The sequence below is a fragment of the Acanthaster planci genome, linkage group LG06 (assembly GCF_054643075.1).
Source record: "Acanthaster planci isolate LZ-2023a linkage group LG06, COTS_SCS, whole genome shotgun sequence".
Lineage (NCBI taxonomy): Eukaryota > Metazoa > Echinodermata > Asteroidea > Valvatida > Acanthasteridae > Acanthaster > Acanthaster planci.
In genome coordinates this window covers 4,915,880-4,941,889 of record NC_141782.1, presented here as the reverse complement: position 1 = coordinate 4,941,889, position 26,010 = coordinate 4,915,880, and the positions used below count along the sequence as shown (strand labels likewise).

The 26,010-nt window shown below is 42.0% G+C and overlaps 1 protein-coding gene across 8 annotated transcripts in view; it reads right to left on the bottom strand.

The window, feature by feature from the left end:
- LOC110989242 (uncharacterized) overlaps nucleotides 1-26,010 on the bottom strand; it is a 515,163-nt gene that overhangs the window by 380,259 nt on the left and 108,894 nt on the right. For all 8 annotated transcript variants that reach the window (XR_015425756.1, XM_087138535.1, XM_087138534.1 and 5 more), the window contains one exon: nucleotides 10,844-11,002. Coding sequence is in view for 7 of the 8 variants with exons in the window: in XM_087138535.1 (XP_086994661.1) it covers nucleotides 10,844-11,002 (159 nt within the window). In the remaining variant the exon portion in view is untranslated. The remainder of the gene's footprint in view (nucleotides 1-10,843; nucleotides 11,003-26,010) is intronic.

Here is a 26,010-nt window from a genome sequence, read left to right as displayed (position 1 = left end):
ATGTCCTCTGCAAGATATGAGAAAAAAAATGTAATCTTTACTATTTTCCGAGACTTCCTGGCATGCATGAGGCCAGTGATTCTTTTATCGGATACAATTTCCCATTGTTAAGCGGCCACACAGATATAGCCCTATTTTATTGATGTCCGGAGGGCATCAAGCGTGACCGTTTCTTCCAGCTATTGTTCTGCAATTTAATAAAGACTCTTGCAACAGCTCCCGGTAACAGTTGCAGTATGATTTGAACGATTTGTATTTTCCAAAGATCATTTGTCTGGACGATCTTTGGAAAAATCATACAATTTCTCTTTTCTTGAAAATGACAGGATTACCTGCAGTAAGATTTCACAGATTGTCTGACACTTTTATGTACTTACTTTACTGTAAGATATTTCAAGATAATTCAACAGTCTCGTTTTTGAGATCTTACAAATCCTATAGGCTTACACACCCCAGCGTAGGGCAGAAAGCTGTCTGACAATCATAAAATGAGTCACAGCATAGAAACATGCTGCCATCAGAATATTTACAACTAGGTTTGTTCTGAGTTTAAAAGTTTATGAGCAAGAGATATGCCTGCCAACACCCAGTCATGTGTAGGAACAAAGAAAAGAGACCAACAGCTACACCAAGAGCAACAGCTAGTGCTGCAGCCAAACTGCTGGATTGAGCCCAAAATCCTTCATTGCTTGGAATGGGTCAAGTCTCCTAGTGATCCTTCCCCTGCCCAGCCTACATATGCAAATTTCCCATGTGCCTATTGCAATTCATTGAAAAGACTTGCAGTCTCGCCACCATGTTCGTCCTTCTTTTCGAAGTGGTAAGGTCACTGGAGCCAAAGTGGGGAAGGAAGAGTGGGAGCGGATGGGCAGGGGTAAGTATCACTAGGACATCCGACCCACTTCACGTGGGGAAGGAGCCTCCAGCGCTCACATATCCCTACCCAGCCTACATATGCAGAGTGGCACTGTACTCTGGAGGTGGGTCAGGGATGGGAGTATAATAACTAGGAGAACATAAGGCAGGCTTAGCGAGAGTGGACACTCCCCCAGTGACCCCACTAAGTCTAGCTATCAGCCACATGGCCCGGAGCAGCGCTGGATGTTGCCTTGACTGTCGAGCGCAGGGTCGCTCTGCCATGGGCTGTTTTGCTCCGCAGAACATCTTTCAGGTAGCATTCGACGAAGGTGGAAGGAGATTTAAAACAAACCACCTGGCAGATTTCAGCTGGAAGAACCCCTCTGAAATATGACCAGGATGTAGAAGGGACCCCAACATAACGGGCCCTGACGTAAGCCTGAGTCATCTCATCATGCTCAGGAGCTGGCCAGTCTTGATTAGCAAAGATGCTGGCCAAGACCGTCCATCGGGCAAAAGTGTCCTTAGACGCTGGGTAAAAGGGTTTTGTCATGGTGACGAAAAACTGAGAATCAGACTCCCGGTGACGTTTGGTCCTGGCAAGCTACTACTTGAGAGTCCGAACCGGGCACCATTTCTTGTCAGTGTCATCTCCCACGAGTGACGTTATATTGGAAATGAATATGTCAGGAGGTCGGAAGGTAGGCATCTGATTTCTACTCGGGAACCCGATGGATGGGATGAGACGAACCCTGTGAGGTTCCCAGCAGATGTGGCCATCGGCAATCGATAAGGCATGTAGCTCGCTACCTCGTCTTGATGTAACGACCACTAGGAGGAATACTAACCTCATGCTGAGACGGAGGTCAGACACATCAGCTTACGGTTCGAAAGGGGGCAGCAAGAATGCAAAGGACACTTCCGAGGTCCCAGGATGAGATGAAGCGTTTGAAACACTCGACAAATATTCCTTTTGGAGATGGTGGATGGCAGCATTGTTGGAGACAGTCCATCCATTGCTGAAGCCCCAGTGAACAGCCACCAAGGCCGACCAGTAGTTGCGGATGGTGGCAATCTGGAGGTCCGAGTGATACAGATATGTGAGGAAGTCTGTGACGGAACTCACAGGAGCTTCGGTTGGAGAAATATCATGGTTGTCGCAGTAAAATGTTGCAGTCAGCTGTTGTAAATTTTGTGAGTGGACAGTCGTTGACTCTGGGCCACCATGGACACAGCGTCTGCAGAAAGACCCGATGCCCTGAAGGATCGTTGAACAACTTCCAACATGTCAAATGAAGACCCTCCGGTGCAGGGTCGAGGATCCCTGACTTGGGTTGATGAAGGATGTCCTCCCTGACTGGAATGGAAGTGCCAGTGGCCTTCCAACCAGGAGTCTTGTCAGCGTTGGCAACTATGGTTGACAAGGCCAGAGTGGAGCAATGAGGAGGATCTGACATGGCTCCCATTCTACCTTGGACAGGAACTACAGGATATTGGAGGAAAGGCGAAAGCCAGAAGGCCTGACCAGTCGATCGGTAGGGTGCCTATCACCCATGCCCATGGGTGAGGGAACCTGGAGCAGGACTTGGGGTGTTGGCAGAAACGAAGGGGTCGATTTGGAGATGCTTGATTTCCGCAAAAATCCAGCTGACCACGTTCGGGTGAAGAATCCACCCAGTTGGTCGAATGCCACCCTGAGAGAGTGCGTCTGCTATGCTGTTGTTGGTTCCTGCAATGTGGACGGCTTGGAGGGTGATCCCTTGATTGTTCGTCCACATGAAGAGCTGCAATGCAAGGGCGCAGAGTTGAGGAGAGTGAGTGCCGCCCTGGCAGTTGATTTACACCACTGCTGTGGAGATGTCACTCTGGACTCGAACGGAACGACCTACTAGGTGTTGTCGGAAGTGGCGAAGAGCGTTGAACACTGCTAGGAGCTCTAACCTGTTGATGTGTTCATCTCGAGAGGCAGTGTCTCAGACCCCGGAAGGCATGGAGTGAAGGAAGACAGGCCCCCCATCCGTGACAGCACGTCCATTAGCACAGTTACATCTGGACATAGACGTGGGAAAGGAGGGCTGACCGACAGGTGCTTTGTTGATAGCCTAGGAAGGTCGGCCACATGTAAAAAGAGGCTGAAGTATTCGTTATAAAGAAATGAACAATATGAGCCCGGTTACATTGTACTATATTCGAAGAGGCCATTTGTATCCTTAAGTTGGAGGACTATGGCCATATCATTACATGCACAGGGAATTAAGGTCATTTTACATGCATTGCAAGAATAGAAAAATTGCAGGTAAAAAGCGTCCAAATCGCTTCACGTAAGTATCCAAATATCCTATTTCATCACATCATTCACATCTAAGCCTTGAAACATTTTCATTTACTCACTGGAATAGAGAACGCGAGCAGCTAAATGTTGAAGTTGACAAATGCTTGCCAAGTCAGCCTTTTCGTATCGATTACGCAGGGTGCAGTCATAAAGGCAACCATGGCAAACCATTAACAAAAGTGAGCGCCCACAGTAGACACACTTTTGTCAGACCTCGTAAGGCACAATGTCAACAAAATTTTTATTGGCGCACCACGAGCCGCCGAGGCGCCCCATGGTGCATTTTCCCATGTCAACTGTCCACCCTCTACACGCGGCGCAGTGTGGCACCCAGACCAGTCTCCAGCTCATTAAATATCCCTATTGTTCATTCACTATTGTTATTTTAGGCGGCATCGCGAAATTGACCCACCATTCTGCACCCTCGACATTCTGCAGGATCATGGAGAGCACGCCAGTCCCCGCCAAATAAAGACCTCTTGACAACCGGGCGTGCCAGAGGACGGAACGCATTATGCAAGGTTTATGTAAATTACCAGTCTCATGAATATGCCCGATATTCCACGGATTCCCGGCTTGGAAAAAAAAATCGCTACCAGGCTAATTTCGGCCTGCAAATGGCTTAATTTTGTACCAAACATAGATAACCAATAACAGTAATATATTTCTCATCACTATGGGGAAAGAAAATTCATTGATCTTTGATCGTTAGCAAACTTGTACGAGCATGCAAAATTTCTTGTTCACGCTGCCACTAGATTGCCTCAGAGAGTAAAGTTATCCAAAAACAGTCAGTGAGTGTATCCCACCAACAATGAGACCATCAATTTTCCCGAACAGCAGGCACGACCCGGGTGCAGAATTCAATCCCTGTTTCATGAAGTTTGTTTTACAATTGTTACTGACATTTCAAAACATGATCTATTGTGTGAACATCTGGATTAATACGTTTATGGTTTAAGTTTTTGTTTGGATTCGACCGCTTTCATAGTAAGTTGGGACTTACCGTGACGTGAGCATGCAATATCTGTTTTTTTTTCAGATAGTCTGTTCCCTGTCCAAAAAACTGCACTGAATTAGGTATAAGAATCCAAGGAACACGGTAACCATGCTTGCAGGCATGTTTGAGCGCGTTCACACGCCAGCCACATCAGGGACTTTTTTCGGGTGATTAATATTGTGACATAAACATTATATTCACATCGTAAATAAATGAATATTTATCCAGAGGTGGCAGACATACTTCAGTTTAGATAACAATTGATTTGACGTCGGATGATATAGACCTGTCTTCCATTCGTCTCTTCTCCAATCACATCAACGATGTACAACCATGTAGTACTTCAGGCATATGTGAGAACTTTGACGGAGTGGCAGCATGACTGTACTGGCTATATGTTTTTCCTTTGACAATCAAGCTTATTTGGCTGCCGAGTACGCCATCGTCCATGAGAAAAACGCTCTACGTTTGGCTTCCGTACATGTAGCTTTATTTGTTTTAATAGCCTTGTACATTGTGACACAGTCATCCCCTTGTGGGCCCCAAAACTAAAAACCACCTGTAATTATTCCATAAATGCCAAGATTCTGTTATATTATTGTACGTTTTGAGGGAGCACCATGAGATTTCCTTTTTAGTAGGGTGAGGGTAAAGATACTGACATCGACTTACACCACCTTTCAATGTTATAGTTTACTAAAAATCCATAACTTTCTACACCTATTCAGCATTAAACTAAAAGCATTTGGATATGATTGAAGTATGGACATTACACACTAAGTAGTTCGTAACAATTATGATCAGCAGTCATGACGCAACGCTTTTTTACAAAATCCTCTTTAGAGCTTGGGCCGGGAAGGAGATAATTCATCATCGATATCCCATTCAGTTATACTTAAAAATATATAGACAACATCATTTGAAGTTCACAGGAAATTGTATGATTTAAAATATAACAGAAACAAGGATTCTGCCTCTAAACAAAGAGGAGGTGGAAATTTACCAATGCTTCAAGCACTATGGTTTAGCTTGGTTCGGTTCGCGGTCATATACACATATCAACATTTGTGATTTATGGATAACGGCATTCTGTCATTTGAAATTTTGGAACAACTACTAGGAATCTTGAAAATGCTATCACAACGTATACATACAACAACTTCACCAAACAAAAGACTAGTCTAAAGGCCACCTCGCTCACAAAATCTGGTTGCACGCGCGCTGGTCCGCCCAGCAACATTGGCTTCTCTCCGGGGTAGCCTTAAGATTGAGCATGAGTCCTACTACGATCAACATGCATCCAGTCATCATCTTTTACGGCTATTTATGACATCACTGGCCTTATATGGAACATGAAGAGGGGGCTTTTTGAGATTGATGTACATGATGTTGTCTGAATATACATAAGCATAATCTAAGGTAGTGAGAATGTAGCATTGTTGAGCCGCGGAAATGCCGTACATTGCATCTTCTCTGTTAATTATTAGTGAATTCTCACCTAGTGTGTTTTACAACAATCATGTGATGCGGGCCATCGTATGTCCAAACATGTACGTGTGCCGAGGTTTGCGGTGTCAAATTTGTCAAACTCATTGTCTATTTTTCGTGGTGTGTTGGCTTTTTTTAATCAAGTTTGGTTTGGTTTGAAAGTATCATGTTCAATGATCTTTGGTTCGGTTCAACGGTTTGTTTGCAGCACGACAAGTTACTGAGGAGCACGACAAGACTACGTAACAAAACCCTTTCAAAACCAGTTTTTGGGCTCCATTTTGCCTTTTACATGTTCAACCTGTATTCAGCAAACAGTCATTTAAAGCAGATTTGGGCCATTGCCTAGGAAAAAGTGTGGGAATTTCACGCGAGCGCGCGGCTGTCAAGATATCAGTCTCAGTTCCGGGTATCAGTGATTATATTTGTAGAACACCCTTCCACAATTTTGGACTTGCTAAACAGAATGCTTATCATAAAGAGGACCCATTATGCACGATCTGCCATTTAGCACTGGGGTCTTGGGGAAAGACTAAACAATGATCAAGGAAACCACAAAATCTTTACAAAAGGCGATCAACAAAATATCATCTTGGGTCTTGCTCCAAGTGTAGATTGGCCAGTTGCGATGTCTGGAATGCCCCAACATTTTTGTGGATCAATCAAGGTGCTGATTTTGGAGCCACATTGCTTAGCAACGGTACTACCATGTCAACAATAGTTAGATTGGGCGAGAACGTCAACAAACCACGGAAGAACACTTAGTTAATTTCGCAATGGCGCCTAAAATCCCCCAAACTGTGGTATACTGTATATTGAAAAAATGTTGATAATTCCCATTAGCCTAGTCTTTTGTTACGAGTATGGTCTTTTGTTTCAAGGCCAGTTCCCTTTGTCCGATTTCCGAGACCCAGGCCACGCGAATAAAGAATATGTTTCCGATACCGGAAACCCCGGCGGCAAGTGGTTAAGGCTAAACCCAGTTGGGTTGTGCCAAAACATGTACCAGGGGAATTCTGCATGATTCATCATCTTTCTTATCCTCAGGGATACTCAATCAACAACTTTTTACTAGTACACAAGTATTTTCACTAGTCAGCGTCTTCCCCCAAATTTCAACTTTCTTTTTTGGCACTAGTGTTTTCTGGTCCAACATCATGCATAACAGTGTGCACTCGGTGCTGACTGTTGTTTAATTGTTGATGAGTAGTCATAAATGGTCATGGGAATTGGAATTTCTAGAATATTCATGAGTATAACTCTACTCAAGCAAATTAAACAAACAAAGTAGTTACCTGCTGAAAATGGATCGTTTTATTCACAATCCAATAGACAGAAAAAAAAACATATCATTTTGAACAGTTTATGATCCCATGTACGTTTTATGCAGTATGCACATGTACACGCACATGCATATGTACATGTACATGTACGCCCGGCAAAATGCACATTCAGTACATGTTCGTTCTAGACTGTGTCCAGTACCCATGGGGTGCGTTCCATGAAATGGTTGTATTTCTGCATGTGAGCTCATTAATATTTTGTGATCCCACAGGGTGTTTACAATAAGATATTCCATAATCAGGAGGGATCATAGAAATATTTCTATAAATCTCAAATTTGGGAGTGATCATTTCCAGTTCGAGGTATTTCTTTCAAAAGTGGCCGGCAGCTACATTCAGAGCTGAGCGCGCAGTTACACTACTGTTTTGGAGGTATCTTCGGGGAAAGCCGAATAGAAACAAATTTTGTGGCCAACCCCCATAAATTGAAATGAAAATATTCATGACTTACATGTACCTCTAAGATGCAATGTATGAAAGCACGTGCTGATTTAGATCTTGCATGCAGAACCAACATCAAGTCATGGCGTTGTTGAGTCGTACCGGCCACATAGGGTAGTACTGTACAGTAAATGGCCCTTAAGTGTGATCGTGCCGCAAAGGCGTTGCGGGCAGAAGCTTCAGATGATTTACTGCCGCCGCCTTCTTAGTCTTCAGCATTAATTCTGCTAGACTGGTGCTAAGGACCGAACTATTCTTGGTTGCAAAAAAATTCTTTTTTATTTGGTCAAAAAACCAGCAGCAGCTAGAGGGCATGCAACACAATAAACTATTTCACCGCTTTTTTCAGAATATTGTTTTACTGGACCGCCGGACTACCCAGACAAGGGCTTTCGCTAGACCACCGTGGTTTTTACTCAAATTTGGCTAGCGGACCAGTGTTAAGGTCGAACCCTGTTTGTAGAGTTCCTAGTTAGGAGAAACACTCACTCAGCCGGGATTATTCATTTCATGGACAACTTTCTATGTGTAGGAAGAAGGGATAGCCAGGTTGGCTCATGCAGGTTGCTGTTGGTAAAATCAAGGCCATCTACGAGTTCCTCGGTATCTGATTTATTTAGGGCTAGAAATTGATACCATCCATATGAAAATTCAAGTTTCACTGGGAAAACTAAGGGATATCAGACAGAAGATTAAAAAAGCAAAGAACAGGGACTCTTCAGCGGTCTGGGAGGTGCAATCAGTAATTGGGTCTTTGAGCTTTATCTGTCGTGCAGTCAAACCGGATTGGGCCTTTCTGCGGCTTAAAGACATGCTTAAAGGCAACTGACAAACAAATACAACTATCAGAAGGCACCAAGGCAGACCTGGGAAAGTGGTTGAAGTTCCTAGAATCCTTTAATAGGACAGCAAAAATCTTGACTCAGTGCTGGACAACAAATCACAAAATTGAGTTCTTTACTGACGCAAGTGGGAGTATTGGCTATGGCGGCTTCTTTCAAGGGAAATGGTTCAATGGGTCATATTCCATTGTGTGGAAAGAGATGTTTCCAGGAGTGGAAGCAGTCTAAATTTGGGGCAAAGAATTAGCAGGGAAACAAGTTGTCTTCTTTACTGACAACATGTCAGCTGGACACATAATCAGTAAGCAAATGTCAAGGTGCCCAAAGATCATGTCACTAGTCAGACATTCTGTGCTCGTGTTTGTGACATAACATCTCTTTTAAGGCTACGCTTGTGGGGATAAAGCAAAATGCTACTTCTGATTCGTTGTCTCATTTGCAGTTACACAGGTTCAAAAGTGCTGCACCACATGCCAAATCAGAGCCGTCCTTTTTACCCAACTGGCTATGGACGATTTAGCACAAGAAACCACAGGCTGTTGTCGGGGTCATTGGCACCCGGCACCTCAGAAGCATACCAGCCAGCAGTTAATACATTTGAGGAATTTTGCCTCCAATCTGAACTAGACCCAGTCTAGCCTGCCACAACACAGCACGCCATAGCATTAATTGCAGCTCGGCACCGTCCTCTATTGGCTTGCACGTGTCAGCTCTGGCCCTGTTACACAGAAGTTATAATTGGAATGACCTGACCCAACATTTTTTAGTCAAACGAATGTTAGAAGGTCACAGGAGAAACAAGAGGGCACCACTTTGCATGCAGTGTGCTCCACTGCTTTCGAAGCAAAGCTATTCCGAGCTGTGTTCCTTTTGGCGTAGTTTGAATTTTGGAGGATAGGGGAATTCCCTGTCACAGCAAAAGGGGAGGGGGGTAACAGACCAACTGTTGGCCATTACAGACATTAACTGGGCAACTAGCCCTACCTTGTTACTTTGTATTCGTTATTCCGAAAACTGATCAACAAGGGCAGTCAACGACCCTTCGTATCCCAGCATATGTAGCGGGGCCACGCCCCGTACAGGCCATATTAGCATACATGTTCAACCAGTCCTTTATTTTGCCATGTAAACAGTCAACCCCTCCCACAGTATCAGTTCAGTATTGCAAAAAGCTCTCTGTCAGTCGGAACTTATCTCAGAGGGGTCGGACGTCTAATCAAAGACTTCGGAGCAGCTTTCCAAGTGGATGACAATACCAAAAAGGTGATTTATGATGAATCTACATTGTGACTAGTCATCATTACCTCGGATAATATCAGTAAGTCTGATGACACTGGATTTCCCCATATCCGCCCAAAAATATATATATTACCGATTAGCACATGATGGAGTGAGCAGAAATTGTGTTTCAGAGTGGTGAAACGACATGTATATGTACAGACATATAAAGATATTATTATGGTACATGTGCAAATAATGTTAACCGTCAGGATGCATAGATATGTGGTTATATGGGACATGACTTGAGGCAGCTCTTATGGAGGAAGGTTAATGTCCAAATATAGGCTTATTTACTGCCAGGCAGGCAGGACAGACCAATCTGAGTAAACTAAAACAGACATAATACATTCAAGTATTCGAAGTAATGCTGGTTGGTGTACATGGTTAATGCTGATGTCCATGCTCAGGAAGTCCAGCAGGAGATGGCTGGCTAGATAAAAAAAAAAAAGTATTGCCACATGTGTTTGCGTTTTGACCAAGTAGAGGTATACCTGCACTCCTTCAGTGCTGATATATCCGTGTTTTGAGTGTTAACCAAGTCAAGTCATGTATGCCTTTAGATCAGATGGCTCAAAGATGTGAACCAAAGAAACGGGAAGTATTACACAGGCCCCCCCAAAAAAAAAGGAAAAAAAAAAGGAAAAAAAAGAGAATGGAGGTTTCGATAGTTTAAGCCCATGGAGGAGAGGTGGCATGGGCCAGTCTGTTGGGTTTTGGGGGTGGGTCAGTGCCGACGGATAAACGACTATCACTGGGGGTGCTGGCACATGCCCGCTTTTCATGGATGAGCTTCCCTCCATGGGCTCTTGTTTGTGCTGATGAACACATTGTCAAATTGAAGTATATCAGAGAGACAAGTGCATATTGTAGATATCTATACAACTTCTTTGTTTCAAGGCAGTGGTCTTGAACCTTGCATTTTGCAAGGAACTGTACGTAAATTGTGGAATACAACCTCATTGTTTCAAGGCTTTTCAGTGTCTTGAACCTTGCATTTGGCAAGGAATCGTACTTGTTTGCATATGCCGCGATGATGCTTGTTAAACCATAATTGTTTGTATGTAACAAGCGAAATAAATTTTTGCCGAGCTACCACAGTGCAGACTATAATTAGGCATGACTCTTTTCACAAATACATATACATGTATACAGAATGTACAGGAGTTTCCACACTTGTTTTCACAATACTGACCTTATTGTGCAGATTTTCAAATGTTATTGGAAACTCAAAGCAACTGTTACTCAAACCTATCCTTACCTTCAGATAGTATTGGCTTTTGCTTCCTGGTGAAGGCATATACTCTTCCATGGTACTGGTAGGCAGTACACCAATCCACTGGCAACGTTTCAGTAACAGGCTGATAGCCATTACAGCACCCTCAACACATTGCCACATGCTATCATGATTCAGGCAGATCTTAAGAAGAAATAACACATAGAGAGGTACGTTAGTGTCACATTAGGGTGAGATTGTGAACCTTCCCTTTTAAGTATCATATTCTGTACAGCAGCAACAATGGCTTTCCGGTTGGAAAATAAAAAATGGTGATTCAATTGTGGCCTCCAAAATGTGTGGTTTTCTGTCAACATACATGTATTAACACCAAGATGCATATACATGTATTTTCCTTCATCTGAAAGTATATTATAAGTACTTTTTAAAAATGTTATAAAGGGATTGTTCATTTCACCTGTATTTTATCTCCCCATTTGATCTACTAACATTGCCTCATTTTAGATTGATCAGGTAAATTCGCAACTCTTGTATTGGACCTACACTTCACAAGTCTGTTAACGATTGTTGATGGTCAGTACAATCGAAGTTGTGCAAAAGTGGAAATCAACATGCAAAGAAATACCAAGAATGAGAGAATACCGTTGTTTTCAAAAAAAATCATTGGATAAACTTGTGAGATAATGACCGAATGTGGAAATTGAGCAATGGAAAGTTTATTATCCATGTCATCTCGATACATGTGATATGACTTAATATCATATAACGATACCAGCATCAGATAAAAATCGATTTCTATCGCGAACCCTTCCCTTTCTAGCTATCTGCGAAGTTCTACCAAACGGGACATGTACTTCACTGATATTAGGCTTTAAAAAATGCACTTTTAACCCCTTCATGGCAGGATTATTTTGACCCAGACTGCTGGGCTGTGGCATGCCATGAATGGAGGGGCTTTGTCCAGCAGCAGGCCCCATTGAACCAGCAGCTGCATGGTGAATAGACTGTATGTGTGGTATGCACTAATCCTCACACAATGGAGGGTAGTAGCAGTCCTCTGTATGGAGGGGGTTAAATTGGTGAATAACGTAAACAAGGGTCAGAGGGCTTGCTTCAGAAATGTAATCTTTACCATATGGCAAAACAAGACCAAGAGAGTGTTGTGATTCGAAAGAACCAGATACAGGTTAACTGTCTCAGAACCACACAACTCACAAGGGAAACATGTACAACTGCAAACATGTTTCATATTATCACCTCAACTATGCAAACCTTCAGATTATATCCGTCAGTTTACTAAGTGACTTTGTTAAGCACTTTTTGATCACTTTTAAATTGATTGAAATGTGATGCTTTATGGTACATATAAATAAATTTTGTTTTTTTCAAGATTTCCACTTGTCAATTTGATGCCTGATTTGACACTGTTCTATCTGGCATGAACATACTCCCCACCCTGTTAGCCTTGGAATCTAAGGCCAACTTTCCTGCTTGAGGTCCACGGGATGACATGCTTTACCACGAGATGCATATTGAGAGTTACATTTTCTGTTGGGAGGTTGCCCTAAGAAAATTGTAAGTATTCTTGACTGTAATCTCCTTATTGAATTGAATGATATGACAAATTCAATTGAATTGTTTTTACGACTATTCCATTTAACAACAAAAAATGAAACATTTTACAACAAAAATATGGGCGATTCACAATGCAATGCAACATCAAGCGGATTTCATGAAGCTCCGCCTTTTTGTAGTGCATAATGGGCTACATAGTTGCCAAAATCTCATTCATTAACTGTGCGGTGCATGGGAACCTTCAATTTTACCGATTGTTGATATTGGTTGAAAAATTGCTTATTGTGAATGGGTGTTAAGTAATCAAAATGGTAAATTCTGGGTTCACAATTTGATCAGTAATACCTATACACTGAACCACGTCTTCCCTAGATGACTTCACAGCAACAGTGCCCTCAGTTGTCTGGGAAAGCATGGAAAAACTGTGTCTTAGAAACATTAATTGCAGCTACAATTTAATCAGAGCAGCGTGTTGACAACTTATTTATCTCTCTTAAAGCCACATCCCTGTGAGAACTTACTTGCAGTTGCTCAAAAATTCTCTATCTATGAGGGGACTCCATAGATGGAAATTAGATGCTTTCAAAAACTACAGATGCTTGCAACTGCAATGTCAGCAAAATGGGCTCTTTCTCTACATGTATGCTTCTTAGCTCATTTTTGTGTTTTTTTCCCCTGTTTTATGCGAGCCACCAGACCCACAGGCACAAGCCTTGGCATCCAGAGACTTATGGCTTATCAACCAAACATAAACACAGGTTACAACTGATGATCCGAATTATAGACCATGGGCCAGAAATCATAGTTTGCAGGTTCGTTGAGAGTGGCAACTTACTTTTTACTCTAATAACTTGAATACCTTACATAGTATGAATCAGAAAACACGATCACACATCCTCTGTGAAATTTGGTTACGTTCATTATACCATCATTCTTTAGAATTGACACTGTGACTTAAATGCAGCACAGTGCATCAGTTGGAAAAACTAATGCACTTTAATGCAGAATGCAACCAACAGCAGCTACACAAACTGCCCCTCTTGAGACAATGGCAGCTAGTTCCATTGAACAATGCCACTGATTGTTCAGTGTTTTGCAACCACTGACTCTCAGGCCACTTGGCCTTGGAGATAGTCCACCTGTTGGATCTTGTTGCACTGGGCAGGCAAGCCACTTTGATAAATGATGCAGACTGAAGCATCTGGCAGGATTTCTAGCCAGAGTACCCTGGATGGTTAGAGATAAACCCAGCACAATGTAGCATATTTTCTCCTTTTTGAAGTGCAGTCCCATATTGCTTTATTTGTCAGATATTAATTCAAGAGATGGGAGTTAGATGATGGGCTAGGTGGCACTTTGGGGAGGTCTGGCCACACCTGCCTAATTTAATATTTTGTCAGATCATATACTACATGCACAAGTTTGGGTCATGAATGAAATGTGGGGGTGCTGTTGGGGGTACTTTGTGGGGGGTCTGACCACATCTTCCCAACCAGATATTTAGTCAGTTTTTGCTCTTTGTGTGATTTACTATCATACTACTTTGCTTTGACAAAGTTTGGTCCATGAATGAGATGGGTGAAATAAACTGTGTGAGGGGGTTTTCAAGGGGGTCCAATGTCAAGGTCCAACCTCTGGGGGGAGGCTGACCAACTTTTTTTGAATGACATTGACAACCTAATTAACTTTAAGGGGTCGAACCTTCTGGGTGAAATGGGTAGAAATCTTATGTAGCTAGCTCTATAGACTATGCCAAACATGCCAAGCGTTTACCAGTCATGTCAGTTGTAAATTGTTTCCTTTCCTTTCCTGCATGTCCTTGGGATCTAGGTTTGTCTGTGTCAGTTAAAATACTAATCATAGTGCTGATTCTGGTTTAGAAAGCAGATGCAATGTCAGGAAAATAGAAATTATTTCTATAATACTTATTTCCACAACAAAAGTTAAGTTCAAATTTTTTGGGGGGACGGCATTTCCACAGCATTTCCGGGCAAATAAAGTCAAGACACTCAAGAGTCGTTTTTCTAGTTCAAGATCTTTCCTAATTCTGGATCATTTGAATTTAAAGCTACTTCTTTTTGTGCTGTTCTTCAGTTCACATTCTAAGGTAAGTTCTATTTGAAAGGTAAATATATTTTTGTTCTCAAACTTTTTGGACTTGGCCAGATTTCTGGTTCACATTTAAGTTTGTTAAAATCACTGGAGGCAACGAATCGGCAACAATTTACAGGGTGATAGGTCACCCACTATGTGTGATTCCAAATATTTTTACAGCAAATCAAATGAATTAGAATATCCGTTTTCAAAATTGGCAGAAAATTGAACACATTTTTCTCTAAATTGGGATCGCACGTTAAGTGCACACAAATACAGGTACGTTACAAACTTTACTATACTGATTTAACAGAAATGTGATGTAATGGGCTTGTTAGTGCGTGGCATGGGGATAGTATTGTTAGCAGCTTGCTGTGCAGCAGATAAAGTTGAGTGACACTTTACACAAGTTCTATTTGTTGGAATTAGTTATGGAATTTTTATTTATGAACTATTTTCTCTAAGAAATTTTCCATTAGAAAATCAGCTTGTACCATGGCTGTAAAATGGATTTTTGTGTGGTTACTTTTTATTCGTGAAAAAGTTTTTGTAGCAATCCAGAACTGGTTTAATCGAGCCAGAAGTATGAAAAGTGTCCTCATCACTTCTGTCATTCCTGATAGTTAAAATTAAAAGCTCAGAATCAAAAATAATTTTGAAGTATCTCTAACACACAAGGTGGACTACTGACCGCAATGAAACTGCAAGTCGCGTTCCCACTTACGCTTGATCCACCTTTTCGGACGAAAATGTCCAGCCCGAAAGGTCACCACGTTTGGTATTGCACATGTACTAGCTTGCTGAGTGCGTGCTCTGTGGCAGTGTTGCGTCCTGGGGTGGCATGGGTGTGACCCATGCGGTCTTTTGGGTACGGAGTTCTACCAACGTGATGACCTTGAATCGGACCGAATGTTCAGCCTAGTATATTGTCTCTTCAAACTTTGCTTCCATATTTGATACTCTGTTACACACTGCGGGCTATACGCTAACACAGAAATGGTTTTTGATGGAAAGCAAATGAAATTACACAAATGAAAATGGTGAAGAAACGGATGAATGCGTAACGAAAATTGCGACAGGGCTAGGTACACATTGCGGCATGCATGCATCGTGCATGCGTGGTAAAATATTTTGCTAGCCCATAGTTTAGCAGTTGTTTATTGTGCATGCTATGCACGTTAAAAATTTCATATGAGCTACTGGCCAAAAAACATACTTCTTTGTTCATCAGACTGCAAAAGTTTCGCGCCACTCGTGCACGCACAGATGTTGACAGGTTAAATTGCCGGATCAGATCCACCTTTTGCACTCCCATCTGATCATGATCCGCCAATTGCAGGATCCAATCCACCAATTGGGGGACCTGTATCCTGCTCCAGAAGAGGATCAAGAAAGGTGGATCTGATCCTGATCCACCTTATAACGGTTAGCGTTCCCACTACACACAATTGCCGGATCTGATCCACCAATTGGGGGATCTGTATCCTGCTCCAGAGGAGGATCAAGAAAGGTGGATCTGATCCTGATCCACCTTATAACGGTAAGCGTGCCCACTACACACAATTGCCGGATCTGTTCCAACAATTGGGGGATCTGATCCGGCAATGTGGCAAAAGGTGGATCAGATCCCCCAATTGGTGGATCAAGTGGGAAGACGGTGTCAAGTGTCATATTAGTGACAAATGTTTAAAGGCTTACTGTATCCAATTCAACAAGGGTACCTTAACAATTATCTATTAACAACATATTAGCTGATAACATTATAGGGTATGTATGTCCATAGTAAATCAGAGACAGAATCGATGTCTCAACTTGTCCAATGATACTTAAAGTAAAATTAAAATGACCAACTTTATTAAAAAATAATGAATAAAAGAATTCCTGAAACCCAAGTAAAAAGAATGTCAAACCTTCCAGGTAGAGTTCTTCTCCTTTTGTGTTTCAGGTACTGCTATTCCATATATGAAGATTAAATGGCACATTTAATCTAATTATGGGATGTGGTCTCCAAAGATTGATCTGATCATCCCATACACTGTCATCAAATGCTGTCCCAAACTAAGCAAGGCACAAAACAGTCACTTATTATGCACATGGCATGCCATGTTCGAAATATATTCACCTGCAGTCAGAAATATGCCTGGCACACCAGTGTACCCCATTGACCGGAAGTTTTATCCGTAACAATGGGCATGTAATTTCAATCAAGTTACCCCTTGCTGTCATATGTCAGAATGCTAGTTGTTGTGTAGTAAACTACGCAGGCGCCATCTGATGCGAACTACATGTACATGTATGTAACAAGGTTGAGATTTTGTGAACAGGTGGGATATAGGATGCAATTTTAAGTTTCCAGAAAAGTGTAATGGTCAATGAGTCAAACACCAGGTGCTCATCAAGGCCAGTTGACCCACTGATAAAAATTAGCTAGTTACTTGGAATGTGGGGATGAGGCAAGTGCACCCACAACTTGTCCTTTTTTTCATCGAGCAATTTGAAATGAAGCAGTGGAGCTTTTATAAGAAATTAATATTAATCATGGTTTTACATCATTTAGTTTTATTCTGAATGGTCAATGGAATTGGTATGGTGTAATATTTATGACAAACATTTCTCTCTCTCTTTACCCTCCATCCAGGCGATGCAACTACACGATGCAATGGCACAACGGCTCCCTTGTGTCATGCCATCGTGTTGCACCGTCACCTTCTTGCCATTACATTTCTACACACACAACGCGTAGCGTTGTGCCGTCGCATCGTGCTGTCTGAGGTATTTTCCATGTTGCATTTTTTTCCCGCCTGAACATCACATCGCCTGTCGCGTTGTACCGTCGTGCGTCGTGTCGTACGTCGTGTATTGCGTTGTCTATTACGTCGCCTGAAGCACGACGCAACGCACGACACGACGCACGACAAGACGCATCGTGTGCTGTCGCCCTTTGCTTCACTGTTTTCTTTCATTTCCGTCTCCCGTGCTTGCGAAGTACATGCTATTTGCTCTGTGGTATGTTTTTTCTTGTTTTTATCTCATCCGTTTATCGATTAGGATTAATTTCTGTCATATTCTATTGAGAAAATGAAAAAAAAAGCCAAAAAAAAAATTTTAAAATCCGCATATGCAGGAACTGCTCTTTCACAATAAGTGGAAGCCTGGAATTCATCACCCTTTGCAGCCAATGATTTTTTTCAACACCGTCGATGAAGTTCCCTTTTGTGGTAGATTTGTAATATAGATACCGATATTTCTCTATGGACCATCCCGCTAATTTCTAAGTAGTATTCCCAGTTCTCCAGACAATTCGTCTACAATTGTACGGCCGCAAGTTTGACCACAAGTTTAGGAAGTTACCTCCAAGCCTGCTCTATAATACCCTCAGAATATTCCTTTCTCCAGTCTTAGTCTTCAGCTAAGTCTTCCTCGTCAGCTTCATCAGCACCACACTTTCATTGATATTAGGCCGTGTTTCTGATTAGAACATTATACAGACGCTATTATCATGTTTGTCCCACACATAATTTCTCCTCAGATCCGCATGTTACATTAGCAAGCACGTAATAATGATTGATGTATTGTATCTTAGAATGGATTTAGAAATATTGTAGTGGGCATAATATGAGAATCATGACACCTGCTTACATTATTAATTTGTGTACCAGTTTACGCCTTTTATTATTAGCTAACCAGTGAGAATTAAGTCGTTTCTGGCTGAGATAGTGAAAAGTTTTCACACGGTATGCGAAAATACAAATATCTGCATGTATTTAATAATGAGAAAAAAACAGGGATTCTATTTAACAGAAAACATTACGAAGTAGCAATGAAAATAAATAAAAGGCCTAGCTTGAAAACGATCTATTGCTGAAGTTGGGGACGACTTGGCTTGTCTTGACTTCAAAAGTAGCTGTAGAGTTTGCAATAGAAAGGCTTGCAGTAAAAAGAACATGAATAGATGGTGAAGATGTGTTGGGCTATTTGATGTTTAGGGTTCAAGTGCACAGTCTTTCCTTCCCCTCGACTAAATCAGGTTTGAGAACGGAATTCATGTGGCTCTGGTCCAGGCCACCCCCTGTCCAGCAACGTATGCATGTGTGGTTCAATAGGCTTACACTGGTAATGTTTGTGCCTAGAGCAGGACAGGGACGAATTTGAAAGTATGGCAGGTTCGATGGCAGGAGAAATTACAGAGAGACTACGGAACAGTCTCTGTTCAGTCCCGTAGCCAAGTGAAGTGTGGAAGGTCACTGGGTAGGGAAGTTATCAGCTCCTTCTCAAGAATTCTTGTGGCTGGTTGCAAGTTCTGCTTCCAACTGCCCATGCGCACTGTCAAGCAACCCACACAAATTGTTTGACCTAATTCTGGGGGAGTTAGGATTTCAAAAAGAAGGGGAACAAAATCAATTCTATTACATAATTGTTAGGAAGATCAAAATTAGAGCAGGAAAAGTTACAACAACGTTGTGGCTCATAATATTTATTTCCTGGGGAAGTAGGGGAACAAAATCAATTCTATTATATAATTGCTAGGAAGATCAAAATTAGAGCAGGAAAAGTTAAAACAACGCTGTGGCTCATGTTATTTATTTCCTGGAGACAAGGCTGATAGTTGGTCATGAAGCTCTTTCTAATTACATTTAATTAAAAACAGACAAACAAACGACACCAACACCCCAACAAACAAACAAAACAAAACACACAACACAAAACACAACACAAAACAAAACAAACCAACCAACCTTTTCTTCAACAACTCTCAATGAAAACACAAAGTTAGAAAGTAACAATGAAAGGAACAATAACAGAAACAAGACCTGCTACCTATTCGCTCTTTGTACGCTACCACCATGGGCATGCAGAGCCTCGATCTGGCAACTTTTTCCGTGTATGTTGGTAAATATTTTTGGGCATGATGTTGCGTTAGTTCTTCTACCATCTATACTATATGATAGAGGGATCCTAATACGACGCTTTTAGTGTCAATCTGCACAATTCCGCATTTGAAAACAAGGCTGTATGTGTCAGCTTCAATACTTAATACCATCAGACGATTGAAAGTAAGGAGTCAAAACACAAAATACACAAAGGTATGTTGAATTCAGACTTTTCAGGCTGCAAATTTTTGCGGAAAAGTCTTTCAGGATGACTCGACACGTGACATCAAAAGAAAAAATAACGTCAATGACCGCGAACTAACGTACCTGCGATAGTCATGTATCTTGTGCAGTGGGCATGGTTTGAACTGAAGTGGCGTCACACTTACAAACCGGATACTGCATGTACTGTGTGGACTCCGCGGGTGCGCGCGACGAAGTTCAACACAGAGAGCCTCGGTTTCACTGCAGATGTGCGCAGACGGCGCTAATGTGAAATCCCTCCATTGGAGGATATTTCAAAAGCTGTCAGTTCAAGGCTCTGCATGCCCATGGCAGCAGCGTACAAAGAGCGAATGCCATGTCCTGGGTGCATGCAGTCCACTATTCACGTAAGAATTTCTGCTTAGCCCACTAGCCAAAGTAGCAGCCCAGCATTTTTCTGTAAAAAAGGAGATTGTTTGGTCCCCAAAATGGTGAAATTGTGTAAATCGTTGCCAGGATCAACTGCCTGGGTCTTTGAGCTATCCCATGAAAGCAGAATAGTTAAAAACTACAACTGAAAAATGGTCCTAAGTGCCAAAGAAGGTTGAGGGTTGCCACTTGAAAAATGGCTGCAATCAGACTTCGGAGAAATCACTTTTTGGGGGTGATTTTGTTTTGAGGGAATAATTAAAAATGTGGTTGGTTAGCCCACAATAAATTGAAAAGAAATGGAAGGATTAGGGACTAGACAATAATTTTATTTGCATTTCAGCAATCTCAAGGATGTTGGTAAGCATGTTATTGGGCACTGAACAGTGCCGGTTTTACACTGTTTTCAATGGGGCTTGAATTAATGGACTGTACACTACTATTCAAGTACCGGGGCGGAAATGAAAGAAAACAGTAAAGGCGCCCTCTACAAACACCAAGAAACAAACGGCGACAGCACATGATGCGTCGTGCCGTGCGTTGCGTCGTGCTTCAGGCGACGTGATGCACGACACGACGTACGACGCGATGCATGACGGTACAATGTGACGGGCGATGGAAGGGGCGATGTTTAAGCGGCAAAAAATGCAACATGGAAAGGACCTAAGGCAGCATGACGTGACGGGCGACGGCACAACGCGATGCGTCGTGTGTGTACAAAAGTAATGGCAAAAAGGCGACGGTGCGACCCGACGGCACAACGCAAGGGAGCCGTCATGCCGTCACGTCGTTGCGTCACCTGGAGGAAGGCTAGAGAGAGAGAGAGAAATGTGTGTCGTAAAAAGTACACCATAAATTAGTCATTAACCACTTTCTGCTGGGTGCATATATGGGAGATTTTTGAGATTTTCAGTTTTCAATATTCTTCAAAATTCATTTCATTGAATGGAAGTTTAGACCCACTCAAATTACTGTTTGGTGGCTACTCTTTGCTGACAGCCAGGCCTGCCACTCGTAAAGAGAGCCCAGAATTGTGAAATGTTGCATAATTTCCTTTGTCTCCAGTTGATGCAAGTGGCATCTTTTCAAACATGGCTGGATTAGTATGCAGTGATGCTGTGTCGCTTATCAATGGGGCCCTGGAGCACTTTTGTCTGCCCAAACAGTGGTATACTGTTTAAAAACAGTGATGAATTACTTTTGAAAAATGCAAGCCAAAAAATGATGGCAATTCCCAACAGCAGGTCTTTTGTTCCGAGTACTGTCTTTTGTGACACAGATCAGCTCTTTTGTCCCATTTCGGGCACCCCAGCTCTGTGTACAAACTCATGGCCCTCGAAACGGGGTTCTCCAGCAGCAAGTGGTTAATTTAGAGCAAGGTGAAGCAACTTTACTGCATACTGAATGCTACTTATGACTTATATTAAGTACCTGTGTTAATATAGTAGATTTTTAGAGTATGAGAACCTCAAAAGTGTGTTGAGAAATCGAGTTGAAACATTGCGAGCAGAGAGCTAAAGTCTGATGAGACCAGTTTTGATGCTTTAAGCATGTGAAGTGTTTTCGTTTTGAGAAAATACTTGTTTTGTGAAGTATTTTGCAGCAGTGAAATACTTGTTAACAAACAGGAGGATTTTCCTCACCAGCTCCCTGTTTGACTATAAGAAGCTTTGCATGAGGCGAAGTTTTGAAATAAAAGAAACTCGGATTCTTAACCATTTTCTGTTTGTCAAGAAACACTTCTTCGAAGTCTGCATTGTCTGTGCACTTGGGCCAGGACAATTGCTTTAAGTTCGGTTATACAGAGACTCATAATTCAGCGCTACTAAAAACATCTTGGGACAAGTTAAGAAGTTGAGATTGTTACAATGTATGAAGATATTCAAAAAAACTTCGTGATAACTTCTTCATCCCACTGTTAGCTTTGTCAGTTTTGCTGAGCCACTCTAACTTGATGCATCTGATCTGTTACAATTATCAATTATGTTCTGGATACTAAATCTTTGTTAGGACATAACAATTGGCGACAAGAATAAAATAACCAAAGGGACAGCAGAAGGGGGGCTGGGCGAGGGTATTATCAAAAAACTTCATAACTGTCATGGGCATGGCTGTGTAACTGTGTGATGGCTATGACGCACCCAGCCTAGCCAGCCATCATAGTCACATGCTCATCAATGTAGTGCAGTACATGTTAGCATAGTAAAAAAATGCTGCTGTTCTGTCAATGGGACTACTCCCCATATCTGCCTGTTCAACCAAGCTCAACCTGCTTGCACCGCCTCCCCACAGCATTAGAAAAGGGCCACACAGGCTGGCTGTGCTCATTCTAACCCGGTCACAACAGCACTGCATAAGAATGAGTGGGTGATGTTGGACCCGCCCAGTCCAGCCTGCTTTTGACTTAAAAGCCATCTATTGGAAAGCCTAGATGACCCACCTGAATAGCTTGAAGGAAAACCAGGCCACCCTGCAGAAAGCCCTGATTCTACCCATTGAGTCCAGCCCAGGTTTCGACTTCCAAGCCTTTCCCTGGAAAGCCTGAATGACCTGACTGAGTAACCCAAAAGGAAACACCAAGCCGACCTGCAGAAGGCCCATCACTAACCCTGTAATTGAGTTTACCCACCTGTCTGACTTCCAAGCCACCCAGTGCCACAGTCATTGAGTCGGAATAAATCACAAATCTCACGTGGGTTAATTGCTTACAAAGACATAGAACTGATCTTTCCCAATTTATGACAAATCCCAAATTCTGTAGAGTTTGCAACACTTGTGAAACAGATGCTTGTAATTTGTCCTCCACATGAGCAACAATCTACATATCGTCTAAAAACCCTGATATATTGTGACCTGCTTCTCTCAGTGTAGGATACCCTGGCTTTATCAACTTTGTATATTTATGAGGGGCACAGGACAGCCCATTTAGCAAACAGGTAAACTGAAACACTTTGCAGTCCCAGAGAAATTTGAGGTATTTTCTTGAGGTATATTTACAAGGGGCACAGGACAGCCCATTTAGCAAACAGGTAAATCTGAGGTATTTTCTGAATTGCTCATGGACCGGAACGCTGTAGGAAGTATCTTTTAGATCAATGAATGCCATAAAGCTCCAGAGCTATGTGTAGATTTTTGGCCAGAACATGTAAGCTTCGGTGGGCAATGATCCTTCAGGGCTTGTGTTGATTTCCTTTTCAATGTAGTTTTTTCACCATATCTGTAGATGCAGCCCTCTGTTGTGTTATTTTAGGTGTGCTGTTACTTGCAGATGACACTGTTTTTGATACAGGCCCATCAGTTGGTGACACTTGTTCCGGTGTTTTATTGCCACTTGTACTGGGTGAGCCTTGAGTTGTTAGAGCTGCTGCAGGCTTGATGATTGATGAGTTGAAGAACTTTGTTTCTGCATTGCTTTCACTGATACTTCCATTTTCATGTCAGTTTTCATCTTTTCCTTAAGAATGATTAGAGTGGCTTTCACTGTTACGTATTGAGGCGCATACTACTTTTTTCAAGACAGTAGTACACACTGACTAAAATTCATCAATGGCTACTGGTAGTGATTTGGCTGCTTTTTCTGCTGTGTTGTGTACCATGTGGCATGGACAACCAAGTAGGTCGCACAGATTGTGTTGGTTTTTCACAAATAATGCTACACCCTTCTTTTTTCCAAGCATCACTGATGCATAATCTGCTGCAAATTCGACACAGTTGGACCAAGGTTGTAAAGTTAGATTGTCTGGTTATTGTTGTTTAATAATTCCATCTAAATAAGGTTTGTCAACTTAACTCAATTCAAGTACATGTATTGTATATGCGGAACCCTTTGCACGAAATTGACCAACATGTGGTTTGCCAGTACAAAATTTCCCTATGACCCTCTGTATAGCCGTCCATAGACCTAACCCGGGTGACACTAGCCAGTTGACCCAAATACCTTTACAAGTACTTAATAGATTCAATATCATAATTCAGTTGTGGTAGGTTTTCTCTCATAAATACACGTATAATGTTATACTACAATCACTCTGTCATTTGCCACGTCAGCTACTGCAGCTTCGAAGTTGACTAAGGGAATTTGCCACTTTTTGTTCTTGAATAAACTCAATGTCATAAGTGTTCTTTATTCTCTTTCAGTGATAACGAATGAATTGGAAATTGTATGAGAATTTACACCTTGCCACAAGAAATGCGATTTAAATTATACATAGCTTAACTATTGCTTCTTCAGTTTAGTTTAGATTAGTGATTAGATGTTAATTGTCTTTGCGTAGATTGAACTATCATCGACATCGATATCGACATCATCCTCATTATCGTCAGATACACGCAGAATAAATGATGGTGATTTGTGCGTAATATACTGAAGCGTCTGATGTGTTGAGAGATTCGGCAGTGGCAAATGTCTCTTTGAGTTTTTCCGTCACAAAGGTATTTTGATAGTTCTTGGTCAAGCACTTTATTTTCACCTGCAGAGGAACCTTCAGTGAGTGCAGGCAAACTTTTGCATCATCATACAGGCTTAACAAGACAGGATAGAGCTGGTCAGAGCCTTCATCGTTTGATCCATCAATAGCAAGGTTGAATGGGGAAGTATGTGCTTCTCTGCCACTATGGAAGCGATGTTTTCACTAATGGAATTCACGATTGCCGCCGTTTTCATATGAGTACAGTTGTATTTTGCAGCGATCTTGGAATTGGGAAGCAGTTTCCGAAATAGAGGGCCAATGTGGACGGATGGTGCTACTGGTAAATTGTGCTCAACTAAAAACCCCATAAAGTATGTCTCTGCTCTGACAATGCTTGCATCAGCATCCACTGAGCTGAAGTATTTGCCAATACCTTTTGTAGCAGATCTCACTTTGGCGATGTGCTGGTCTTTCTCTGAACCAATGCGTCACGCTGGTTCGTACCATGCTTGGCTAATGCAGGAATGCGTAAGAAGCCTACGGGGTCGAGGTTGCTGCAGCATGTGCATGTAACACCAGCTATGTAAGTATGTGTGTGACAACCATCTGGAATCCATCTGCCAAATACGATGTTTACATCAAGGGTGGCAACAATTCGCTGGTGACAGACTGTCTTACAGGTTACCAGTTGTGTAGACTTAAATCAAGGTCCAATGTACAAGTGAGATGCATTGACATTTGAAATTACTGTACATTCGAATGGCTCTCTCCCACACTGAGAAGTGCATGGCTCCGGTATATACTCTTGTACGGAGTCTAGTTCTCGACAAGGGAATTGACCGCGTATGTAAACACGTACATACAATTTATGCATGTAACACATAATTTTGGTTTAAAAAAGAGGAGACACATTCACAACAAATTATTTTCATGCTAAGTTTTATTACAACTCTGACTGTGGCAATTAAAAAAACAGGTACCGGTAAATATAAATTTGCACACACAAATTGACAATCCGGGAGATTTTTAACATGTGCCGCGAGGCAGAAAATGACAAATTTTTTGGGAGTCTTCTGCAAAATCCAGGAGACTTGGCAGTTCTGGGGTCTTGCACTAATTGTTTGCTAGCCATGGAGTTCTAGAGTCCAATGTAAGTGACAATGGTAAACAGTGTTCTAGCCAGGCATTTAAAAGCATATCGGGCCGATACGCTGAGCAAAAACCCTGACATACTGAAATTCCCCCGATACACATTCGATACGCTTCTATTTTCCTAGGGAATGCTAATATTAAGTTTAAGAAACAATGCAGTCATATATGCAAAAAAAAATCTTCAAAACACCAACAAAGAGTTACCAGAATATCTGCAAAATGCACAGAAATCAAATAAAGCTTCCACAATGCAACATAGTACACACGTCGTACACACGCACAAGTTTAACCACAGTACAGCTTGCTTTGTGGAAGTATCACATGGCTCCCACCACGCTGCTGACAAATTAATAGCAAGAGTAGACGGGTTAGGAGCCAGACTACAGCTCCGGATTGTGCACAGCTGCGATGGCATGGCTGGCTGCACGGTAGTTGCCAGAACCTTTCAAAATTGTCG